Below are 26,237 nucleotides of genomic sequence, written 5' to 3'. Positions count from 1 at the left end.
ATTGAGAGCATTATTAAAATGTTCTCTTTCTGAAAACACTCAACATTTTCCTGATAAAGTATGTAAAAAGGCAAAATGATGCACCTGTGGTTACAAAGCAGGTGAAGGGTAGGCTAGGGAAGCCCCTCGCAGACTTACATCTCCAAAGACCCTTCCTGAAGGCTTTAACCTACTCAGTTACCAGCAAGCACACTGGACTGCAAATCAGGTGCCCAGTGTCTACACTGCTGTGTCATTTGTGAACTCTCTTCTGTTCTTGGAATCTCAGTTACATTATTAGTGAACTAAGGAATAGGGGTTAGATAGTCCATTACAGGAATAAAATCATGTGACTGTTACAAACAGTATCTCCAGATATGTGCTTTCATAAGGCAGCCTTTTTGCATTGAATCAATGGAAATATCAGTATAATAATACAGGAGTGGTTGCCAAGCAGGGTATATTAAGCAAATTTTGTCTCAGTCCTGGATAAACAATGCTGACATAAGAGATGCAAGACCACGGAGACGATAAGCCAAATTTTTAAAATTAAAAATCGAAATAGAAAATAATGTACCAGTATTGTTTGTAAGCAAAGTGTGAAACATATACCATGGATAACTGATAGAGAAGTCACAGATGTTACATATTTAGACAGAGAAATGCCCTGTCTTCTAGTGTTTTCTATGGTGACTTTCACAGAGGAAAACAGATGTCACAAGCAACTTGCATTTAAAAAATAAAAGTGAAGGGAAGTTATTTTGCCAGCTTGGCAAAAGTGATTTGACAATGAATCAGAAGTGACTAACCGAAGGAAACAAAAGAAGCTGTGTATCTTTGGCTGCTCTTCATGAAGAAAGTTTTAAAATTAAATTTCCAAGCATCCTTGAAAAAATACAATAAATTGGGAGAAAAAAACATGGCTTCTTGGGAGAAACTATCTTTTTCTGATGCTCTGGTAAAGAGCAGAAACTTTCCTCCCTAGTATAATATCTGCAATTGTGCAGGCAGTTGAAAAGACTCACACAGGCGATTCAGTGAAATACAAGAGCGGCAGGCAACAAAGTCCAGGGAATCCAGCTCATAGCTATCTCTGAAACAACACCTTACATTATTCCAAAGGCAGTCACTTTCAGGTTGCCAACAACTCAACTTATTTATAGGAGATTGATTTATACACTTAACCCAATGTGAGAGGAAATATTTCTAATTATATCCAAACATCTTTAATATGAAGGGAATTATGCTTGGAGACCTTCACTGCCAAAAACACGTTTCGCCAAATATGATTTAAGAAAGAGGAGGAGGCGACGTGTTTTCCATATTTGACCCTATAAAAGTACCCTGGGGATGAGTATGACTTGTCTTTCCTCATAAAGCTTCAAGGTAAGTGTGTGTGAGGACAGGGCTCTGTCTGAAGGGCCAGCAGGGATGCCTGGCTGCCCGCATGCATGCCACACATCCTGGCTCCTGCTGCCCCTGGGAGCCCTTCCAGCGAAGCACCAACTTACTCCGCAGCAATTTTAATTAGATGTTTTGGTGTTCCCAGTCATTTCCTGCTTCTCAATTCAGAATCATTCTTGCTACTGTTGGGAACTGTTCACATTTAATCAGAGGACATTTGCTCTTTTTCTTACAGTTCTGACCCACTTCAAGGTTACATCTCCAAGGTAAGGCACTGGCTTGTTTTTCTCATTCCTTGCAAGGTGTAGGAAGCCTTCTGCAGTGGTTTGGAGAGTGGTTGAGGGAAAGGGCTACAAAATAAAAGCATTTCGATTTCATGGCTGTTCATGCTTCCCTGAAAAACTCAGAGGGAGAATTTAGAAACTGGTTCTCATTAATCAGTATCTTTTGCAATAAATACAATGCTTCAGGAGTTTTTAGATACACTGTTTTTTCTATTTCCAGCATTGCAGATTATCTTTTAAATAATTCAATTACAATATGCAACACAGCATTTCACACCATTATCGCTCATTTAGAGAGAAAATATAAATGTCCTATCCTATACTACAGCTCTTACCACTGTATATAATATAAAAAACCCTTGAGATGCAGTGTTACTGGATTAATAAAATGAAGTGAATCTTTGACTTGGAAAAGTGGTTGAAATCTGCATGCTGTTTCACTCTCTGTAAAATGAACATTTAAAAAATATATGATACAAAAAATGATTGTAAGCATTTTTAGTAGGACAAAGGAGTTTTTAAAAATATGGTTTGCTGTGGACCATTTTTAAATTCTTAATGAATTTGTTACAATATTGCTTCGGTTTCATGCTTTGGGTTTTTGGTCCCGAGGCATTTGGCATCTTAGTTCCCCAACCAGGGATCGAACCTGCATCCCCTGCACTGGAAGGCAAAGTCCCAACCACTGCACTGCCAGGAAAGTCTAGACAAAGGATTTTAATTGTGCTATCCAAACCACTGTGGTCTGAATAGAAAAATATTGAGAAGACTACTCAAGTGCTCTGAGTTTTTCTCAATAAAATATCTTTTTAAAAATTATAAAATGGGTTATATATGATCCTTATTGACAGGATTAATGAAAAAGTGACAAGAGACAGATTTTGAAAAGAAAAAATTTCCTGAAATTTTTATGAGAATACTAGCAATAAAGCAAGAAAACTTAAGTAATCACTAATATCTTTGAGAAATACTAAAGACAGGTGAAGAAGCTGATTTCTCAAAATTATGGCACAGGAACAAGAGTAGTGGATGTAAAAACAGGATATTTTTAACTGAACAAAGCAAAACAAAGCTCCTCACATTTCCGCTTTCCTTTATTATTAGGTGGTCCTTGTAAATTCCAAATCTTTAATGAAAAGGTTTTCACCATGCACTAAATAGTTCATATAACTTTAGCAACATAGTTGTATTGATCTTTTAATTTATAAAGCCAACTCTGGGGCTTACCCACACCCAGCATGTGTTCTAAGAGGTGTGAAGGATGCTGTAAAGGAACATAGTCCCAGTCTCCAAGGCCCCTGTAGTCTGATTGGAAGACAAGAACTACAGGTGAAAGAGCTCGAGAAATCCTGCTGTCGTCTTAGCATTGTGTCTGTATAAGCTGATGATAGGCGGCTTTCTTTTATGCAAAAGAAACAGAGAAAGGAATTATAATATCGTATAGAAGATGAGCCAAAACCAACAGTCTCTTGCCAAATTAAGTATCTGTCAGCAATGGTACAGAACACAGAGGCTGACATTTCATCTCCAGCCAAGCCAGGGAGGTAGTCATACCCAACAAGATGCTAGTGCTCAACTTGTCAAGGAATAAGGTTGGTTGTTTTTTTTGTTTGTTTTTTGTTTTTTACACATGAATCTAATGATCCAGTTTCTGAATTTCTGTAATATGTTTTCTTCCTCTGCCAGGCAGGGTCTTTGATTGGGCTGCCATCAATAACCTGCAGCCATGAGTTCAGACCAGGAAATGGCTATTTTTGGGGAGGCTGCTCCTTACCTCCGAAAGTCTGAAAAGGAGCGCATCGAGGCCCAGAATAAGCCTTTTGATGCCAAGACCTCAGTCTTTGTGGCGGACCCTAAGGAGTCCTTTGTGAAAGCGACCGTGCAGAGCAGGGAAGGGGGGAAGGTGACAGCCAAGACCGAAGCTGGGGCGGTGAGTAGAGCGTCTGGAGGGGATGCGATGGGGCCCCACTGCCCGTTAGGAGAGCCGACACTTCTTTACTGACCTGGCCCCTCCTGTTTGACTTGACAGACAGTAACTGTGAAAGAAGACCAAGTCTTCCCCATGAACCCTCCCAAGTTTGACAAGATCGAGGACATGGCCATGATGACCCACCTGCACGAGCCCGGAGTGCTGTACAACCTCAAAGAGCGTTATGCAGCCTGGATGATCTATGTGAGTTTGTTCTCATGGACTCTGTTCATGCAGGCAGTTAATATTTTGAAAACCAGTATTAATGTCCTCATGAAACAATCATATTCCTTTTTTTTATGGTGCAGACCTACTCAGGCCTCTTCTGCGTCACTGTCAACCCCTACAAGTGGCTGCCAGTGTACAATGCAGAGGTGGTGGCGGCCTACAGGGGCAAGAAGCGCCAGGAGGCCCCGCCCCACATCTTCTCCATCTCTGACAACGCCTATCAGTTCATGCTGACTGGTACGAGCCTTGACTGTTTTTCATACAAATTATTTCACCATCTATAATCACAAAATGGGGAAGCTAAAACATAAAAAGACCCGTAGAAATAACCAATCCAAATGCAAGCCCCCTAGTTGCACACCAAAAGTGAGGAAAGAATAGGCATGCACACATTGTCAAGTGGGGGAAAAAAACCTCAGTTCTCCTGATTCCACCTCCACAACTTTACCAGACCACACTGCAGCTTCAACCCAATTAAGTTTAATTTGTTTACAGTCTCCTTGCTAAGAAACACATGATTTATTTTATATATTCAAGTAACAAAAAAGGTTAAGTTAGAGCTTAATAGTATTATCTGAACAGAAATGAAAAATATATGTTCAATCATTTTAGCACCCAAGTTTCTTGTTGATTTTGAATTAGATGGTTTAAGAAATGTTGTTATGTCTTTAAAGTTATCAGAACCCATTTCAGAGAGCGCAGCCTCTCTCTGAATGAAATGGTATTGGGGGACTACAGCATTCAAATGGAAGCTGTTACTGACCCCTCTCCAGAGGACTTAATTCTGATTAAGGCATTCCCCCTGTCTGTCTTTGACCCAATGGCCTACTCTGGGAAGCCTGATCAGAGTTAGCGTTGCAGTCTGGGATCTTGAGACAGATGTGTGTATGTGTGTTTGTGCGTCTGTGTGAGATTGATCTATTTGGAAACTAAATCTCAATCTTGGCCTGATTAACACTATTTGGAACTATGAAATATAGCCCGAACCCTTAGTGTACTGTGCAATTCTCAGTTACATGCATTTGTCCATGAAGAGCAGGCCATTGGAGCCTAGAGATAACAACTAACAACTGTGCCTCTGGAAAGAACTGCTCTTTCCTTTAAACCAGGACACACTATCCGTGGAGTTCAAGGAGTTTAAAATGTGACCACATTTTAACTTTTCTCTTCCCCAGCTTGAGAGTTATAACAACATCACATGTACCTTTATAATAATATACTGAAAAATTCTCCTGAATATGACACTTACACTCAATGCCCTCAGTGCTCCCCTGTAGGAAGTTCTGTGTAAGTAACTGGTAGATAAGCTGATTGTCCACTGTTTTTCTTCTAGATCGGGAGAATCAGTCTATCTTGATCACGTATGTATTATTATTCTGACACTTCAATTTTATTTTCACTGGGAAAATGACTAATCAAAGGAATAAAATAGTTCATGTCCCCATATTAAACCAATGGCAAATCAGCCAGGAACTAAAGATTGTTATTGTTTATTATAGGGTTCGGATTGCATGCGAATGTAAAATAGCAATGTCCCAAATTACATCATTTGCTAGACCAACCTTAAAAGTCCCAGAGCTTTCCAGGGATTAGATATAAAGCACTATGTCCACACACGGCCAGAACCCAGTACTGGACAGCAAGCATATATACCTTCTAAAAGCTGGACACTTTGTGAATATTACCAGTGGTTCATTTTCAAGGCTTACTCGAGGAATGTCTAGTCCTTCAAAGACCTAACTTGGGAGTATCTTTAGTCTAAGGAAGCAAGAGAACGCATGCATTGCTTCAGAGAGTTTTTACTAATCGTTTCATTTACTACATAATGGTTGAGTAGTTGCTTCTTGGACTCCTCAAGCCCTGGCCTCAGCACATAAAAGAGAGTCTGACACATTTTAAGCACTCAAGAAACAAGTGCTGCATGATTAATGATTGAATGTCTCAGCTTTTCATCAATGCAAAGCAACAGAAATAATACGAGCTACACACGGGCTGAAGAGAAAAACCTAGGGACTCTGACAAAGACATATAAAGACAGGGACATTGGATAGTCAAGGGTGATAAAGGAAGCAGTTTCACTTGTCATAGAGCTTAAATTCTCACATATATTTGATAACTGTTTGACAGCGGAGAATCCGGGGCAGGAAAGACTGTGAACACGAAACGTGTCATCCAGTACTTTGCAACAATTGCAGTCACTGGGGAGAAGAAGAAGGAGGAACCAACTTCAGGCAAAATGCAGGTGGGTCTGGTTGCCAGGTCAGCATGTGGGCTGTCAGGTAAGAAACTCCCAAGCCCCAGATGTGAACACTGCTCTTTGCCTTGGCAGGGGACTCTGGAGGATCAGATCATCAGTGCCAACCCCCTGCTGGAGGCCTTTGGCAACGCCAAGACTGTGAGGAATGACAACTCCTCTCGCTTTGTAAGTTTCTGGTCACAGAAGGGTGTTCTTTAAGATGCCAGAGAGGGCTGTCCGTGTTGTTATTTCAATCTCTTTTACTGTGTGCTTCCAGTTTTATATATAACATCATCTTTTTCACTTGCAAGGGTAAATTCATCAGGATCCACTTCGGTACCACAGGGAAACTGGCTTCTGCTGATATTGAAACATGTGAGTAACACAACCTCCTAAACAGGATCCAGAGTGACAGTGATGGATTGGAGGAACATCTTACAGCTCATACTGGGACTGGAGCCTGTGCAACACCACTCACTGCCAAACACGCCCCTGGGAAACGCTAGTCTAACTAGAGCCAGTGGTGTGCTTCACCCACTTCAGTCAGGGGCTGCAGAATCTGCCAGGAGTTGCTGGGCTTGTCAGAAGAATTCCAGTCTCACAAGACATTTCAAATTTTTCTAAGAAAAGACTAAGCTTAGGGGTGCATTAGTTGGGTTTAGTGTATGAGATTTCTTCCTTAGTGTGAGCTTGATAAATCTTGCTCTTAGTAATAACCCCTCTGTTATAAAGTGAGCAGAGACCCTGAGGAGGCACATGTTATCATGAATCAATTATACCCAAAATGTCAAGGATCCTCTGCATGAGAGGTGAATATGTCTTGAGCCAGGGAACATGAGTTTCCTTCAAGAGGTGGTAAGAGTAACCACAGTGGTAGAGACAAAATTACGTGGTACCTCATGGGACCATTCAGCTGAAATCACAAGGGGCCAATGAAATTTTTAGTTCATGACCCCATGATCCAAAGTCACTCCAAGAACTTTATCAGTTTTCCCTCTAATCCCATGTCCGCTTGACATTGCAGATCTTCTGGAGAAGTCTAGAGTCACTTTCCAGCTGAAGGCAGAAAGAAGCTACCATATTTTTTATCAGATCATGTCTAACAAGAAGCCAGAACTAATTGGTATGCAAGAGCTTAAATGTATTAAGTTGAAAGCTAACATCTTTATTAGTCCCTTCTAATGTAAAACATACACCCTAAATTCTATGTACCCAGAAATGCTCCTAATCACCACCAACCCATATGACTATGCCTTCGTGAGTCAAGGGGAGATCACAGTCCCTAGCATCGATGACCAAGAAGAGTTGATGGCCACAGATGTAAGTTTCACAGGCAGTTTTTAAAATGAATTGTTATATACGAGAATGACAGTGACAACCCTGCTGTAGGTGTGGTTCAGGACACAGTACAAAGTCTCCTAAATAAGTGAGTGTCTTATGTCCCAATTCTGTCCTCTCATCTCTCCTGGCAGAGTGCCATTGAAATCCTGGGCTTCACTTCGGATGAAAGAGTGTCCATCTACAAGCTCACAGGGGCAGTAATGCATTATGGGAACCTGAAATTCAAGCAAAAGCAGCGTGAGGAGCAAGCAGAACCAGATGGCACTGAAGGTACCAATGAACCCCCAACTATTTTGGCACTGAAGGTATCAATGAACCACCAACTATGTTGAATGAGAGAATATAGGCAAGTAAACCGACTCCAAGCTCATGTCTTCTTTACACCTGAGCATCTGATGGACACACAAATCAAACCCCACATAGCAGTGATTCCCTCCTTACTCTGCCCCTAGGTGTTATGGGGCCACAGTAGGTCATGCTGGATGTCTGAATTGTGTCTCTGCAGTTGCTGACAAGGCTGCCTACCTCCAGGGTCTGAACTCTGCTGATCTGCTCAAAGCCCTCTGCTACCCCAGGGTCAAGGTCGGCAATGAGTTTGTCACCAAAGGCCAGACTGTAGAACAGGTAAGTGCACAGCATCTGTGAATCACATCCTTCCCAGGCCTTCACATCGTGCCTTTATTAATGGCAATGATCATTACTCTGTCCATGAAGGTATACAATGCAGTGGGTGCTCTTGCCAAAGCCGTCTATGATAAGATGTTCCTATGGATGGTCACCCGCATCAACCAGCAGCTGGACACCAAGCAGCCCAGGCAGTACTTCATCGGGGTCTTGGACATTGCTGGCTTTGAGATCTTTGATGTGAGTAAGCTGAAACTTAGCAGGAGGAAAACTTACAAATCTTTCTGCCACAGTAAATGTTTAAAAAGATCCATGAAAATAGCTGCACTACAAACTGAACTGACACATGAAAGGCGATCAAAAGTCCAGGAAAGGACATCAGCTTTGGGATGAGAGCGATCTGGGCTCAAACTGCACCTCTGTGAACTTAGATAATGAAAATGGTATTGACCCCAAACAGGGTAAATTCACCCAGGGCCTGTATAGAAAGCTCCAGATAACACACTTATTTCTCTAGATCTTTTGCCATCGTAAGATTTCTGGATTTAAAGACCTAAGCACTGTCCCCCAGCACATAGTTTAGCATTTAGCAAATGATAAAGAAGGCGATGAGGGTGACAATGGCACAGAAGATGGCCATGGGGAAGATGATGACAAATTCAAAGCACAATCCAGAGAGTCTCACCCACCCTCCATGGCCAGTAGAGGGGATGGAAATGGCATGATAAAGAAACTCAAATTCATCTGCCTGAGACAGAATACCTCCCATACGGTTTACCCAAGTCTTCTCCCCAACAGCAGTGTCTCAGGTGTGTCTGATCCAGAGGTCTCATTTCCACACCTTTCTCTATGAGTGCACTCATGGACACTGGATGAGATTTTCTGGGTTTAGGAACAAAAGCATTTCCAGAAATCCTCAACCCAACATGGGAAGAAAGGAATAATCTGGTACCAAGCAATAATATGAAGAGTAATCCACAAGCCTTCAAATAAGAGTGCTAAGGACAGTGCAAACCTGCAACCTCATTCCCATTTCCCTCTTACCCCATCCCCTGGAAATCTGCTTTCTGCCTGTATGGATGTACCTATTCTGGACATTTCATGTAAATGACATCATACACTACGTAGAGCTTTGAACCTGGCTTCCTTCGCTCAGCCTAGTATTTGCAAGGTTCACCCGTGTCTTAGAACCTCTTTGGCTTCTGTGTATGGGGACATTGCTCTGAGGCAGGTTGTGCTTTCATGCAGGGAGCAGTTAGGCTAACTATGTAAGAAGAGTCCTTTCAAAGAGAAGCTGTTAACACAAGAAGAATGCTCATTTCTTTTTCTACTTCTTTAGTTCAACAGCCTGGAGCAGCTGTGCATCAACTTCACCAACGAGAAACTGCAACAGTTTTTCAACCACCACATGTTTGTGCTGGAGCAGGAGGAGTACAAGAAGGAAGGCATCGAGTGGGAGTTCATCGACTTCGGGATGGACCTGGCCGCCTGCATCGAGCTCATCGAGAAGGTTCGCCTTCCTTTCTCAGACCACAGGTCACACTGCTGACCTGTATTTAGAGGAAAATCACAAATCTCACTGCACACTCGGGTAAAAGGTTTCTATTGGTAACTAAGATCAGGGAAGGTCCTTTGGCCAACTCTAAGGTAGATGATCTGGTAAAAGGAGACTGAGTCTTGCCTAGAGTCCAGAACTCTACCCTCCCTCATAGTCTGATGACAAGTCTGATTCTTAAACCATCTCTCCTTATTAAAGAGCTCCAAGGAGAGCATGATTCACTTATTTCTTTGTCAGTTTTGGAGTCATTCCTGCTGGCATTTGAAGGCGGAGTTCCTAGTACTTTAAAGCAGGGGCTCTCAGTTGTGCCAAAGACCCCACAAGTACTGAGTAAACCTGCACATCCCCCTAAGCTCGCTCCTGGAAATCTTTTGGGGAAAGGGTGGGGTAGGGCCTCAGAATCTGCATTTTTACCAGGTGTTTCTGACACAACCCACTGGCAAGTCACACTTGGAGAAACACTGCTCCAAGGCCTGGGGCAAAGACACAAACTCCACCAGAGGTCCTTCCTTGTTCATCTTACTCTCCATCATATCCCAGAGTCCAGCACACACCTGGGTATTGATAGGCACCCAAGTAATACTTGCCATTTAACAACTGCTGACCAAAGAAATCAGTTTTCACTAACTGTAAAGAATGATACGATGTACTTACTCAAGTAGGATCAGAATGCTACCCATTATTTCTGCAGGCAGACAATTCAAGTGACATGTTTCTTTTCTTCTCCCAGCCTATGGGCATCTTCTCCATCCTGGAAGAGGAGTGCATGTTCCCCAAGGCCACAGACACCTCCTTCAAGAACAAGCTTTATGAACAGCATCTTGGAAAGTCCAACAACTTCCAGAAACCCAAACCTGCCAAGGGCAAGGCTGAGGCCCACTTCTCCCTCATTCACTATGCGGGAACAGTGGACTACAACATTACTGGCTGGCTGGACAAGAACAAGGACCCCCTGAATGAGACGGTGGTCGGGCTGTACCAGAAGTCTTCAGTGAAGACTCTGGCTTTCCTGTTCTCTGGTGCAGCATCTGCTGAAGCAGGTAATTAGCAACAGAATTCATGCTTATTGAAGGTATAAAATGAGACAAAGAAAGCCTGTACTATGAGTGCCTGTGGTTTCTCTTCCCCTCAGAGGGCGGCGGTGGAAAGAAAGGTGGCAAGAAGAAGGGTTCTTCTTTCCAGACCGTGTCTGCTCTTTTCAGGGTATGGACTCCGTTTTCTCTCTCTAATTAGATTCAGGAAATTAAATCTGAATTTGCTGTGTGGGGAAGGGGAAGTAGTCCTGCAAGTATTCTAGAACTGAATGTAACTCAAGGAGCCTGAGCAGCAGAGGTAGTAGCGCTGAGTCTCTCAGGAAGGTTTGGGGCAACTTGGAAGAGACAGTCAGCCGATAGGAAACACAGGTGCCAGAAGGTCTGACTCAGTATAAGATGGTAACATTCAATATTGGGGCTGGGAAATATAGTCATTCGACACGCAAAAGTTCTTCTTGGAGAAGCAAATCAGGAGATTTTCTTGAGTGTCTGGGGGCATCTAACTGAGGTAGAGGCTCAGGTGCATCTTGGCACAGACCTAAAATGAGTGGATTTTGAAAGGTGAGGGTAGAAAAATAGTGGTAGGGTTTGGAGGCTGTTCCAAAAGAAGAAAATAAGAAATCAGAAAAGGTGTGCTAAGAAACAGCTCTTAAGGAAAATGCATTTATCTTTTCAGAATTCTATCTATAATAACTGAAGTTCCAGTTATTCTGAAAACTCAGGATTTCCATAGGGTGAATGATTGCTCACACTTGGTAATATGGCTGTCCATTTTCTGCCAATTCCCAGAAGCAGGCATTACAAGACCCTTTTCTATGAAACCAGCAGGGGGGCAAAGCTATGTAATTATAAAGAATAAACGTGCTAGAGAAGCAGATACAATTGAAAAGTTGGGAGAAGAAAGAAAAGGGTGAGTTGGAGGAAGACTCTGAATTTGTAAATCAGATTCCATATCTCGGTAAAACATAATGGGTGGAGTATTTCCATACGTTAATATGCCATAAATTTACAACATATACTAGGAAATTCAACAGGAATGAACAACCACTTCAAAAGCAAGTTTATAATGCACAAAGATAGGGAAAATAGAGCTATTTTCAGAGGCAACCCTTGGCAAATTCAATCTAGATACTATTCACTGGAAGTAAATGTCATGAATGATGACAATTATGTCTATAAATATGAATGTATAAAAATGCTGCATTTTAAACAAGATATGCATATGGGTCCACAGGAGAATCTGAATAAGCTGATGACCAACCTGAGGAGCACTCACCCCCACTTTGTACGCTGTATCATCCCCAATGAAACTAAAACTCCTGGTAAGGCACATCTGATACCCAGACAAACTCCAGCATGACTTCTCAGGAGATTATTCTATGGAAAACATATCTTTTTTTTAGGGGCCATGGAGCACGAGCTGGTCCTGCACCAGCTGAGGTGTAACGGCGTGCTGGAGGGCATCCGCATCTGTAGGAAGGGCTTCCCCAGCAGAATCCTGTACGCAGACTTCAAACAAAGGTCAGACTTTCTCACTGCGAATTATTTTACAAGGTTCTTGTTATTAATTTTTCAATGAAATAAGCCTATCCTTTATAACTTCTATTAAAACTGGAAAAAGCAACAAATTTAACAAGTTCCATATTGATATACCAAAAGTTTGACACCCTTTGAATATACAAAGAATAGATAAAGAGGAAGATATGATTACTTGGTTATGTGTTAGACTACCCAACCTTTCAACTGTTTCTATAGTAAGGCAGAAAGAGTTCTTGTTGGTGACAACAGCTATATCACTTATTTGTTTGGCTCAAACAGATACAAAGTATTAAATGCAAGTGCAATCCCTGAAGGACAATTCATCGACAGCAAGAAGGCTTCTGAGAAGCTCCTTGGGTCCATTGACGTTGATCACACCCAGTATAAATTTGGTCACACCAAGGTAATAGTCTCTAAGGCCCACCTGGCACTATGTCTGTCCCTTTGGAGTCTGTGTAAAGTTTCTGATCTGCAACTCTGGCCATACACAGGTCTTTTTCAAAGCTGGTCTTCTGGGGCTCCTAGAGGAGATGCGAGATGAAAAGCTGGCCCAGCTGATTACCCGAACCCAGGCCAGGTGCAGAGGGTTCTTGGCAAGAGTGGAGTACCAGAGGATGGTGGAGAGGAGGTACTCTATGGGAAACTTTCTAACCCCATCAGCCTATACCCTGTAATTCTGTTTCCTGTTATACTTGACTTTGAACATTTCTGCTCCTATCACAGAGAGTCCATCTTCTGCATCCAGTACAATGTCCGTGCTTTCATGAATGTCAAGCACTGGCCTTGGATGAAGCTGTATTTCAAGATCAAGCCCCTTCTCAAGAGTGCAGAGACAGAGAAGGAAATGGCCAACATGAAGGAAGAATTTGAGAAGACCAAAGAAGAGCTGGCTAAGTCAGAAGCAAAAAGGAAAGAACTTGAAGAGAAAATGGTGACTCTGACACAAGAGAAAAATGACCTGCAGCTCCAGGTTCAGTCTGTGAGTATCAGAAGCCATTGTCTACTATCTGATGCTAAAATTCCAATTCAGCAGCTACAAGGGGAGAGTCTAGATGGCACCTTATTGAGGGACTGATCACCAGTCTTCCCTAATTCCCATCCTCAAAGTGTTCCATAAAATTTCATATGCAGTATTATGAACAGCTCTGTCGGAGGATTCTGCGCTGTTGAGAAGAGAATAATAAAAGTGATTTTCCTTTGCCCCGGGTGTTTTTCCTAGCAGAATATGGGCAGGAAATAAAGTGATCTTTGCTCCCTAAGATTCCCCCCATTGAAAAATGCAAATAAGAACAGTGAAGAAAGAACAATATAGACAGTGAAGAGGGTGGAGACTTTATGATGAAAATGTACCAACTGGAAACCAATATTGTGAATTTTTAAATCTATGGCCCCCTGGCAACTTCCCTCTCAACTATCTCTTTAGGAATCCTCCAGTACCTGAAAAAATAAGATCATTGCCAAGATAATGGCAGCACTTTCTATAAATAGTGTCAATTATGCAAAGCATGAGTTGATGCTCTTGTTCTGATGTCCTAAGAAATCTCCAGAGGCTTGGGAAGAGATATTTGATGAACACTACTGTCTATCCCATTTCTGTGACTCAAATGACAAGGAAATTTCAGCTGCCACCAATGAAATCAACAACAGAAATATTAAAAGTTACTGTCTAGTTCTCTGAGTTCAGAAGGGAATCTACATTGCTTCTAGGGAGTGCACATGTTTTAGACACATAACTAGAAAAAATAAAAGTGAATTATAAATACCTGGGTTGGCACTGTGACTTCCCTTGTGGTTTATGGAGTCCAAGGTTTTTCAAACTGGGGACAGATTTATCATACCTTCAAAATCAAGGGATAACTACATGGGAATTAACTCCTCTCAGTATAATATGCTCCAACCATTTCTTTTTCCTTTTTTTCATTTACTAAACCTTTCTGGAAAACAATATTAAATAAAGACAGCTAACTGAAATTATGGGAATCAGGTTTGGGCTTCCCTGGTGGCTCAGATGGTAAAGAATCTGACTGCAAACACCGGGAGTTATCATGTAGGGGAGTAAAAAATCTTCATTGACCCTCTTAGGGTTCCTTGGCTAGGTCTGAAAATTAGACTGACAAAGATAGATTGATAGGAGAAAAACATACAAACTTTATTTAACTTTTATGTATATATGTAAGCCTTCATAAGAGAATGAAGACCCAAAGAAGTTACCAGAGCATGGAGCTTTTATACCTTTGAGACAAAGAAATGATAAATACGTGAAGAACTGACAAGGCAAGGGGGCCTGGACTGGGGTAGTAAGTGATGAAGAAACAGAAAGATAAGAGTCAGTTTAACAAGATTCGTTTATACAGCCTTCTCGGCCCTAAATTCCCCATCTCTTGTAATAAGAATACCTTCTTTCCTCCCAGTACAGAGGGAACCTTCCACGTAGAAGGTTAATGACTTGTTTCAGGGAAAGGGGGCAAGACGAATAGTTCAGAGTGGTCTTCCTGTTTCTGCTCTTTTCTCAAACTCCTTTAGCTTAAGATATTCACTGTGCCAAGGTACCATATTTTGGGACAGCGTATCCTGAAACTCATCATTAATAAGTTTATTTTATTATAATTTCACCAGGAATTGTAACTTAAATTCCTTTTTAAAAATCTCCAGGGCCTTAAATACCCAATAAATATTTCCTAAATGATGGAAAACTAATAAAAATTAACTTAAAGCTTTAAAGTACAATTTACTTGTTTGGTTTCAATTCTTAATAAAATCTGAAAAGGTCCACAGAACAAGACCTAAAAGTGTCTACCATCCCTTCTCAGGAAGCTGATGCCTTGGCTGATGCAGAGGAAAGATGTGACCAGCTGATTAAAACCAAAATCCAGCTGGAGGCTAAGATCAAGGAGGTGACTGAGAGAGCCGAGGATGAGGAAGAGATCAATGCTGAGCTGACGGCCAAGAAGAGGAAACTGGAGGACGAATGTTCAGAACTAAAGAAAGATATAGATGACCTTGAGCTAACACTGGCCAAGGTTGAGAAGGAGAAACATGCCACAGAGAATAAGGTATGAAATATACTTCTATACAGCAAATAGAGACTCTGCCATCTAATTACGCTGCTTTACAGCAGAGATCATCTCTTTCTTAACCTTTCTAGGTGAAAAACCTCACAGAAGAGATGGCAGGTCTGGATGAAACCATTGCCAAGCTGACCAAGGAGAAGAAGGCCCTTCAGGAGGCCCACCAGCAGACACTGGATGACCTGCAGGCAGAAGAGGACAAAGTCAACACTCTGACCAAAGCTAAGACCAAGCTCGAGCAGCAAGTGGATGACGTAAGTCTAGGACTGTCAAGGACATTTTCCTTGAAAGTAAGCTAAGCAATTCTTTGACTCAACATTATTTACATTCAGCTTGAGGGGTCCTTGGAGCAAGAAAAGAAACTTCGCATGGACCTAGAGAGAGCCAAGAGGAAACTGGAGGGTGATCTAAAATTGGCCCAAGAATCCACAATGGATATAGAAAACGATAAGCAGCAACTGGATGAGAAACTCAAAAAGTGAGTATGAGAGAATACATTTGTAAGCTGCTCACTATCTGGATCTCAAAAATATTGCTTCATGGCATACAGAAAAAAAAATAACATCTTTGACTTTTGATTTAATGAAAATGGTCCATTTCTGACTTGTAAAACACCCACTTAGCACTTCCTCATCACCAGCCATCCAAAAATGTTCAGTTACACATAGAAAAGAAGACTGGCAAGAGGACACGGCGTGAGCTAACATGCTGCTCTCCTCACAGGAAGGAGTTTGAAATGAGCAATCTGCAAAGCAAGATTGAAGATGAACAGGCCCTCGGGATGCAGCTGCAGAAGAAGATCAAGGAGTTACAGGTAAGTCCACGGTTTCCGTCAGTCTCATCCATCATGACGAAATTACCAATGAGCTTCAGGCAGCTCACAATGAGCTTCTCCCCACCTCCAGGCCCGCATCGAGGAGCTGGAGGAGGAGATCGAGGCCGAGCGGGCCTCCCGCGCCAAAGCAGAGAAGCAGCGCTCAGACCTCTCCCGGGAACTGGAGGAGATCAGCGAGCGGCTGGAAGAAGCCGGCGGGGCCACTTCCGCCCAGATTGAGATGAACAAGAAGCGGGAGGCTGAGTTCCAGAAGATGCGCAGGGACCTGGAAGAGGCCACCCTGCAGCACGAGGCCACCGCGGCCGCTCTTCGCAAGAAGCACGCGGACAGTGTGGCCGAGCTGGGGGAGCAGCTTGACAACCTGCAGAGGGTCAAGCAGAAGCTGGAGAAGGAGAAGAGCGAGATGAAGATGGAGATCGACGACCTGGCCAGCAACATGGAGACTGTCTCCAAAGCCAAGGTACAATCATGATTTAAGTCTTAAAAGAGATTTCTATGGGACAGGTGAGAGCAAGCCTTTCAGGAATCATTAGCAACTGGCAGGATGAGACTATGACAGAAGGCTAGCGGCAGGAAGGGCTAACCCCAGTGTGATGGGGCCGAGTGTTCCCTCTTACATGAGACTAGCTGTACCCCAAGACTGTGCATCCTGAAAACTCAAGTTCTTTCCAATAAAAAATACAATTCAATGGTGTATTTTGAAATTTTAAAAATACCTCACCTTGAATAGGCTCTTTGTTTTCCCCTTAAGCACAAATACATAATTTGTTTCTCAAAAAAATTTCATGAGCTGAATCATTGACTATCACTATTCTCATATCACAGATAAGCCAACTGAGTAAAGGTTTTGAGTCACAAGGCAATTTCATGGCAGTAGGTTTAGACTGTTACATTTTGACTCTTTCCATCACAGTCTAAGGCCTCAGTTGGTTTTGTTTGTAAAGATGGCTTATTCTCAAAGGAAATGAGTACAGCAGCTCCTATGGAATCCCGGGATTACTGCAGATTTCTATCACCCAAATACTTGAGATGATGCCAACTACTACTTTTTGAATGCAGGGAAACCTCGAAAAGATGTGCCGCACTCTAGAGGATCAACTGAGTGAACTTAAGACAAAAGAGGATGAGCAGCAGCGGCTGATCAATGACCTAACAACTCAGAGAGCGCGTCTGCAGACAGAATCAGGTGGGCATCTACCAGTCCTGACTTTGAATGACCAGTTTACCTTGGATTCTCAACTGGCTGATAAACCCTGCACTGAGTTACTTGAGCTCATGGGAGGTGCTGCTAATATGAACACCTTAGCTACCACCAGCTTGGATATGTATTCACCAATGCAATGGACATGAACTTGGACAAACTTTGGGAGATTGTGAGGGATAGGGAGGCCTGGCATGCTGCAATCCACGGGGTCACAAAAAGTCAGACATGACTGAGCAACTGAACAACAACAGTATTTACTTTCACTTTTCAAAATTCTTCCGCACGTTAATTACTTTTTTACCCTCATTAGTCTGTGTAATGTTATCCCCATTTTAATGATGTCAGATTACGGTAGCAGAGAAATGACCTGTCCAAGAATGCTTACTCCAGTCTTTTCCCTGAAGTCTTGACAACTGCCAGCAACACCACAGTTAAGTAGGGAACTATTCAGGACCACAATCTAACCAGGAGCATGCAAGTGAGATTCAAAGAGTTCTGATTATCCAAACTAGAGAGTCTCTGCATTTATCCTCCCTGTACGTACCAACTTGTCCAACTTTCTACCAAAGTTCTGCCTCCGTAAGTAAGAGGTAACAGATGGAAATTGCTTTATGGGTCATTTGAACCAGTAAAGCAACGGGTAGATCAAATTGTTGGAGAACCACTTTTACTCTTTCATAGTCATTCAAATATTGTTCTTTCTAGAACAAAACTCAAGTAAGGCTTTTATTATTGTTATACAGGTGGTAAGTACATTTCATAAAGAGAAAAAATTATCTTCTCAAAGCATCAAAATGACCCTTGTGGTTTCTTTTCCTCATTACATGTTTGCTCCTAGTAATCCAGTGGTATGAAAAAAATTGGAAGTTGTGATTCTTATTAAATGTTAAAGAGATAAGGCTTCCAGGTTATCTGTTCAAAAATGGTGCTGAAAGTGTTTTCCCTCTTTTTAACATAATACATTTGACCCTTGAACAACATGGGTTTGAAGAGTGTGGGTCCACTTACACATGAATTCTTTTCAATAAAAATGTACTATAATACTAGATGATCCGCAGTTGGTCGAGTCCATGGGTGTGGACAGAGAGGGCTGACTGTAAAGTTATATCTGGATTTCTAACTGCTCAAAGGGTTGAAATCCCTTGGATGTGCAAGGGTCAACTGTATAGTATATTTTCAAATTATGGTGCTTAAAGAATGGAAGACAAACTTAAATGACACTTGGTTTAGGAACTGATTTGTTATCCACAAACCAATTCATTCTTGGGGTGGAAGGACACTTGACTGTCTCGATATAAAAATTCTTCCAGGATTTTTCTTTGAACATCAGTTCAAAGAGTGCTGCTCAAAGTCTCCTATTTTCCACAGAATAAATTCTGTTTCAGTCAAGTTTCAGAGGAAGGTAAACTAGTACAACACCGTTGCCGTAGACAAAAAAACACTGGAATGCTTTTTGTTAGTCTGATTTATATTTCTTTTCACATATTTCTTCATCAATTTCTACTGTGATCAAACAATTTTAAATATCTCCTGAAATCTTTTCTGCTGTTCAGAAGAGTGTAATCTGCCTTAAAGTCTTCCCTACTTCTGATTTTCACACAGATGTGCTCACCAGGGTTGAAGTAGAAATTCGTGGTTTGCTGTAATCCACACTCTGCGTCATGTTTCAACCCCAGCTCCCTTTCCCCTGCTCCAGGTTGTAACTTGGGAGTTTTAATTTCCAAAGTAAGGTTGAGTTTTCTGGTTCTTGGTCTTTATAGGTGAATTCTCACGCCAGCTAGATGAAAAGGATGCACTCGTTTCTCAGCTCTCAAGGGGCAAACAAGCATTCACACAACAGATTGAAGAACTGAAAAGGCAGCTGGAAGAGGAGATAAAGGTTAGCCCTACTTATTACTGTTGTTGTTTCTGTCATTATACTTGCTTTTAAGGTTGTTTTCTGCTTATTTCTACAGATTTTCTTCTGGTGGCCTACAGGAGCTTAGGGACTAAACATCACTTTAAAGATAATAAAATTAAGTCACCAATTGCTATGTTCTCAGGCCAAGAGTGCCCTGGCCCACGCCCTGCAGTCAGCCCGTCATGACTGTGACCTGCTGCGGGAACAGTATGAGGAGGAGCAGGAGGGCAAGGCTGAGCTGCAGAGGGCGATGTCCAAGGCCAACAGCGAGGTGGCCCAGTGGAGGACCAAGTACGAGACGGATGCCATCCAGCGCACGGAGGAGCTGGAGGAGGCCAAGTATGTTCTAGGCTTAGCTAAAATGGAAATAGAGGTAACAATCAAAGTGCACCTGATATTAAGTACCATATGAACAAGTGTCCATTGCTCCCCAAACAAAAACTTAGGAATAGATCATACATGATATAAACTTAATCAAGTAAAACAAATACTCTAGGTTATCTGGGGAAAGAAATTAAGTTAGAGGGTAGAAGGAAGAAGGACATGGGCAACAGGAAGCTGAATGATTATTTTTTAAAAAGGAAACTTGTGATGTCATCATTCCTACACAGGTGTATATAGAGTAAGAGTCAATTATACTCTTCTGAGCTTCTCCTCCTTCTTAGCCACTAATGGAAAAATTGATCCAAAGTGATAGGTATGTAAGAGACAAGAACATCTGGCTTTAAACCACAGGTCCTCCTTTTGAGATGTAAAAGTACAGCTACTTGTAGACGGAAAAAGAAATCTATTGTTAAAGACTAAAAAGTAGACATTAAATTCTGCAATAAGAAAGAAAACATTCTTATATAAAGATTTAAATGCAATTAAAAGTTCAAGACTGAACTTAACAGGGAGAATCTTATTCTACAGAAAGTTTAAGGAAGGGATCTGCTTATTCAAGAGAAAACTTAAGCAGAGATCTAGTCATTTATCCTGTGAATAATGTACAGCCAGACAGGAATGATAATGTTTTAGTGGACGCCTTAGAAGAGTGCCTGTGTGAGCCTTTATTTCACATTTCAGGAAGAAGCTGGCCCAGCGTCTGCAGGAAGCTGAGGAACATGTAGAAGCTGTGAACGCCAAATGCGCCTCCCTTGAGAAGACCAAGCAGCGGCTCCAGAATGAGGTTGAGGACCTCATGATTGACGTGGAGAGGACAAACGCTGCCTGTGCAGCCCTGGACAAAAAGCAAAGGAACTTTGACAAGGTAACTTCTGCACCAGTTTCTGCCTCAGCAGTCACGTGTGACTGAGGACGGCTGGTCACCTTCCATGTGCCTATTCAAACCATCCACGGGCTGTGCTCAGCAGCTCCTGCCATAAGTAGGTGGGGAGGAAGGGGGACTCCTGTGGTTTCTACTCTCCTCATTCATAATTATTTTTCAGTCCCCAACCATCTCAACTCTGTTTGAAAGGTGCTAGAAAAAATGGTTTCATCCCATCCAACTTTCTCCACCAATTTCCTGACCATTTCTTGCCCCTCAGATCCTATCAGAATGGAAACAGAAGTATGAAGAAACTCATGCTGAACTTGAAGCCTCCCAGAAGGAGTCTCGCTCCCTTAGCACAGAGCTGTTCAAGATCAAGAATGCCTATGAGGAGTCCTTAGACCAACTGGAAACCTTGAAGCGGGAAAATAAGAACTTGCAACGTGAGTACACTGTACCTTTTCTTCAACAAAGAATTTGAAAGAATGTTTTCCTCACTGAATGAATTTTTAAATTTTTTTCACCAACAGAGGAGATCTCTGACCTCACGGAGCAGATCGCAGAAGGAGGGAAACGTATCCATGAACTGGAGAAAGTAAAGAAGCAAGTGGAACAAGAGAAGTCTGAAATTCAGGCTGCTTTAGAGGAGGCAGAGGTACACATTTTACTGTACACTCTAAAACCATTTTGAGAGCAACTGAGATCAAATACATGAAAGAACAGGTGAATCGAGAGAAAAGAAAAATAATTTTTACTCTGTAATAATAAATATGAGGATTGAAAATTGACCATGCATACAACAAACATCACTGGACATCAGAAACTATGTGCTAGATACTGAGAAAACAAAGATGAGATCAGGGCCCTGAACTCAAGGCATGAGCTAGCTGGGAAGATAGAATTACACAACACCAATAACTCCATATTGCAGAAATTTCTGTGTAATAAAGATGCATTATGGTAGCACAAAGGTAGAAGCTAATTCCTATCTCCAGAATACTAAACACTTCCACTCCCTGCTAACGTCACCCCCTTGCTGTTGTTAAGGCATCTCTTGAACACGAAGAGGGAAAGATCCTGCGTATCCAGCTGGAGCTGAACCAGGTCAAGTCTGAAATTGACAGGAAAATTGCTGAGAAGGATGAGGAAATTGACCAGCTGAAGAGGAACCACATTAGAGTCGTGGAGTCCATGCAGAGCACGCTGGATGCTGAGATCAGGAGCAGGAATGATGCCATCAGGCTCAAAAAGAAGATGGAAGGAGACCTCAATGAAATGGAGATCCAGCTGAACCACGCCAACCGCATGGCTGCTGAGGCCCTGAAGAACTACAGGAACACCCAAGCCATCCTCAAGGTAAATGGGTTCAGGAGATGGTCCCAGTGCAGGTGGGTGACTGCAGCCCTGAGAACGAGGTGTCTCAATGATCATTCATTCCATAGGATACCCAGCTCCACCTGGATGATGCTCTGCGGGGCCAGGAGGACCTGAAGGAGCAGCTGGCCATGGTGGAGCGCAGAGCCAACCTGCTGCAGGCTGAGATCGAGGAGCTGCGGGCCACCCTGGAGCAGACGGAGAGGAGCAGGAAGATCGCAGAGCAGGAGCTCCTGGATGCCAGTGAGCGCGTCCAGCTCCTGCACACCCAGGTGGGCAGAACAGAACAGCAAAAGATACTGGAAATGAAAATCTTGCTCAAATCTTCATATTATTTAAAATTTATTCACAGTGTTATATGGGGGGTTAAAGCTTAAAATATGTAATATTTTTGAATTAACAAATATTTTTATTAATATGAACTATGACATTCAGAGTGGACTGTCTTGTAAAAATATATTGTCAACTCAGGTAATTTATGGAACAAGAAGGGATACTAATTAGTTACATTAATTAATTAGCTTGTTGGTTCATTAGAACATTGGACACCCTAATTTTGCTCTCATGTATTAATATTTCTAAATTTGGTATTTTAACCAGAACACCAGCCTGATTAACACCAAGAAGAAACTAGAGACAGACATCACTCAAATCCAGGGAGAGATGGAGGACATTATCCAGGAAGCTCGCAACGCTGAAGAGAAAGCCAAGAAGGCCATCACTGATGTAAGCAGAGGGCCACCCTGGGTGCTCAAGCTAGAATCTTGATGGGCTGTCAGCTCTCTGAACTGGTTTTGTTTTACTGTTAATCAGGCGGCCATGATGGCTGAGGAGCTGAAGAAGGAGCAGGACACCAGCGCCCACCTGGAGCGGATGAAGAAGAACCTGGAGCAGACGGTGAAGGACCTGCAGCACCGCCTGGATGAGGCTGAGCAGCTGGCCCTGAAGGGCGGGAAGAAGCAGATCCAGAAGCTGGAGGCCAGGGTGGGTCTTCTGATCAGCCTATTCCCATCTCATTCTAATCTAATGCATGATTTTTTTAAGAACCTCCCACTGTTAGATGATGTGGGGCATACAAAGATTCAGAAGAGATATTCTTTGTAAGAACTCTTAAAGGGGGTGACTAGACTAAGGCATCGTATACTACATATAAAGCAGAGTAAAAGCAGCATTATGGTTCATCTGAAGAAGAAGGAATCCACTGAGTGAATGGACCACAGTAAACATCTCTAAAATACTCATCTTCTTGCAGGTACGTGAACTGGAAGCAGAAGTTGAGAGTGAACAGAAACGCAATGTTGAAACTGTCAAGGGTCTACGCAAACACGAGAGAAGAGTGAAGGAGCTCACTTACCAGGTAAGGAAAATATCCTGTCTTTGCTTTCCCCTCGGCTACAAGGGATCAAAAACCAAATAAACAACAAAATGGGATGGTATCTGTGCTTTCAAGAAACTCACTCTTGGAAATATTTCAGACTGAGGAGGACCGTAAGAACATTCTCAGGCTCCAGGATTTGGTGGATAAACTACAAGCAAAGGTGAAATCTTACAAGAGACAAGCTGAGGAAGCGGTGAGTTCAGACCCCCTCGGGGTGATGGGGCTGCCTCCTGTTCTCAGATATATCCAAGCCAATTTAGTTCAAGGGGTGAAAGAAATAAGGGTGAAATAAGGAAGGATCAATGAAAGATGATTCAATGAAATGTGAAGAATGAACAGAAACCAACCACTTGATGAGATAGCGGAGAGTGTTCTAGGAAGGAGGAACAGCAATGCACATTTGTTGAGTGGGAAAGAGCCTGGTCTGAGAGGTGGAAAGAATAGGGGAACAGCAATAGAGACAGCCCGCCCTGGGCAGGGGGTGGGTCATGGGGTCTTCTAGGCAATGATATGAAGTCTGGTTTTTATCCGAGGTACAGTGGATCACTGGGGAAGCCACAGCAGGGTTTAAGCTGGGTTGGTCATGCCCTGATTTATATTTTTAAAAAAAGAATTCTGACTCCTATTGGAGAATGGATAGTGAGACTACATTATTAGGTACAAGAAGGCATTTTAGGAGGATTTTCAAGTGGTCCAGTGGTTTGTGGAGAAAACAGAAGTAGAGAGATTCGAGATACATTTTGGAGGTCAAAACTAGAAGATATACTAATAGGTTTTGCTTGGAAAGACAGAGAAAGGAAAACAAGGATAATTAATCAGATTTGTGATTTGAGTAACTAGGTACATGACATAAATTTACTAAAATGAGGAACTAAGGAAGGAACACATGTAGGCCAAGAAGGAAACAGGAATTCTGTTTTGGAAACATTGTTTGAGATACCATTATATATACACAAGTGAAGGTGTCAAGTAAGCCTTTAAATATCAAGTCTCAGATGGTCTTGGTTATAGTCCAACCACTAGATCCTCAGCACTCCACCTCATCTCATTCCTTCAGCCTGTGAATTATCTGAAATAATAATAAAAATATGAACTTCCCAGGTATAGAAGTATAAATAGATACATACCTAAATATCACAAATTAGTTCCTCTGACCATCTCTGGTTTTGTTTTTCCCCTGATCTAAGGTAGAGAGACAGAGAGAGAACATTTATCTGGCTCCTACTCTTTCATTTATAAGCGGACCATCTGGGGCTTTTCTCAAGTTCCATTTTTTAGTGACTCAAAGTTTTCTAAACGTTCTAAATTGGAAAGCCTTACTTTGGACAGTTCTTAATGAGCCTTTAAAAAAAGAATGACTACTAGAGACTAAACTAGAACTGGCCTTCTCAAATTTACTGCTATGTGTTCAAATATTCATATAATCAGGGAACACATAGACTGTTTTGGCAAACAACTTCCTGTTTAATTTTTAAACTGCATTAAGTGGCAATAATTTATACTCAAGTGACAATCATAACTTACAGGGCTTTCCTGGTGGCTCAGTGGTAAAGAATCCACCTGCAATGCAGGAGTCACAGGAGATGAAGGTTTGATCCCTGGGTCAGGAAGATCTCTTGGAGAAGGGCACGGCAACCCACTCTAGTATTCTTATCTGGAGAATCCCATGGACAGAGTAGCCTGGCAGGCTACAGTCCATAGGGTCACAGAGTTGGACATGACTGAAGTGACTTAAAATGATGATAATTTATAGTCAAGGGTACTAGCTTGGTATAGTACAAATTGTATACATGTATTTTTAAGAGGTCTGGGTCCATTCTCAGAATTCTGGGAGGTAAGGGGAAAGAATAAGAGGCTGAAAAGCTGGCATATTTAGCAGTAGTTCTAAGATGTCTAGATGTTATAAAAAGAGAACTTTTAGTTAGAACACTTTGGAGACAAATGCCACCTGTCCTTCCTTGCTACCCATGACTTCAGAAGCATGAGCGAAGTTAATTTTTTTTTTTTAATGCAAGAGCATTTTTCTAAGCTAAAAAAAGGCGTGCTAGAGTGAACCATTTTTAAGTAATAAGAAATTCAAGACCCACTGATCTAAGAAACTAGAAATTTTGAACTTTCCCCCCTCTTAAATGCATTTCCATTTATTCTCAGGAGGAACAATCCAATGTCAACCTCTCCAAATTCCGCAAGCTCCAGCATGAGCTGGAAGAGGCTGAGGAACGGGCTGACATTGCCGAGTCCCAGGTCAACAAGCTGCGGGTGAAGAGCCGGGAGGTTCACACAAAAATCATCAGTGAAGAGTAACTCATCCAAATGCTAAAAAGTGACCAAAGAAATGCACAAAATGTGAAAATCTTTGTCACTCTATTTTGTACTTACGATTTCTGCAGATAAAAAATTTATCTGCAAAGAACTTGTGAGTCTCTTTTTTACAGTGTCAATTTATCTTTTGGTGTCACAAGGAACAAACATATTACTTATAACTTACGGAGAAGTATTTAGTCACCAAAAATAAAACATGGAATGAGCAGCCAAGCCAGTCCCTGTTAGGAAGAGCCCTAAACACGACATGGCCCTGTGGGAAGAGCAGGTAGGAAGCCTAGAGGCAGATCTTAGACATTCAAAACAAGAGTATGCAGAGCCGAGTGTAAATCGCAGCCAGCAAAGCATCAGCTAGTTATCAGGAAAAAAGGATTTCTCTTAGTGAATTTACTGACCTTCTTCATAAAACGGTAGGAAATCCTTGATCCTAAGACTGAGAACAAATAAAACAGCAATTACCTACATAAAAGAAAAAAGTTGAAAAAAATTGGAATAGACATGCAAAAGTATTTAAAATGCAAACTTTATATCCACTAAGTTGGGACTAGGACCCCTTGAGAGGGAAATCTGTTTTATAGATTTTCTGGAACTGTAGTTTTTTCACTACCTACAGATGTTCTGTTGTTTGTTTTATTGAGTCTTCTCACTTGTTAAGAATGAATGTATTTCAGTAGTTCCGTCTCTTTGGAAATTTCTGTACTTTTTATAAGG

The 26,237-nt window shown here is 41.9% G+C and overlaps 1 protein-coding gene across 2 annotated transcripts; it reads left to right on the top strand.

The window, feature by feature from the left end:
* Positions 1,341–25,613, top strand: LOC102181426 (myosin-1). 2 transcript variants are annotated; one of them, XM_018064658.1, is made up of 40 exons: positions 1,341–1,365; positions 1,619–1,649; positions 3,354–3,597; positions 3,697–3,840; positions 3,945–4,101; positions 5,198–5,225; positions 5,992–6,106; positions 6,194–6,286; positions 6,412–6,475; positions 7,125–7,223; positions 7,317–7,420; positions 7,573–7,711; positions 7,947–8,065; positions 8,156–8,305; positions 9,405–9,575; positions 10,354–10,663; positions 10,756–10,826; positions 11,892–11,979; positions 12,061–12,178; positions 12,476–12,599; positions 12,688–12,824; positions 12,920–13,175; positions 15,007–15,249; positions 15,342–15,518; positions 15,597–15,742; positions 15,988–16,078; positions 16,170–16,559; positions 17,159–17,285; positions 19,064–19,182; positions 19,346–19,542; positions 20,269–20,452; positions 20,730–20,895; positions 20,983–21,107; positions 21,500–21,808; positions 21,895–22,098; positions 22,427–22,552; positions 22,640–22,810; positions 23,079–23,183; positions 23,302–23,397; positions 23,586–23,663. In XM_018064658.1, exons 3-40 carry the CDS (start codon positions 3,394–3,396, stop codon positions 23,646–23,648), a joined length of 5,730 nt encoding a protein of 1,909 aa, XP_017920147.1. In that variant the 5' UTR covers positions 1,341–1,365; positions 1,619–1,649; positions 3,354–3,393; the 3' UTR covers positions 23,649–23,663. The 2 variants fall into 2 exon arrangements, with proteins under 2 accessions (XP_017920147.1, XP_017920146.1); XM_018064657.1 differs by lacking the exons at positions 1,341–1,365; positions 23,586–23,663 and adding an exon at positions 25,356–25,613 and having other exon boundaries at positions 1,627–1,649.

The sequence above is a fragment of the Capra hircus genome, chromosome 19 (genome assembly GCF_001704415.2).
Source record: "Capra hircus breed San Clemente chromosome 19, ASM170441v1, whole genome shotgun sequence".
NCBI classification, from domain to species: Eukaryota; Metazoa; Chordata; class Mammalia; order Artiodactyla; family Bovidae; genus Capra; species Capra hircus.
Note: the sequence above shows the minus strand (reverse complement) of the source record. Positions and strands in the feature narration are given on the sequence as shown.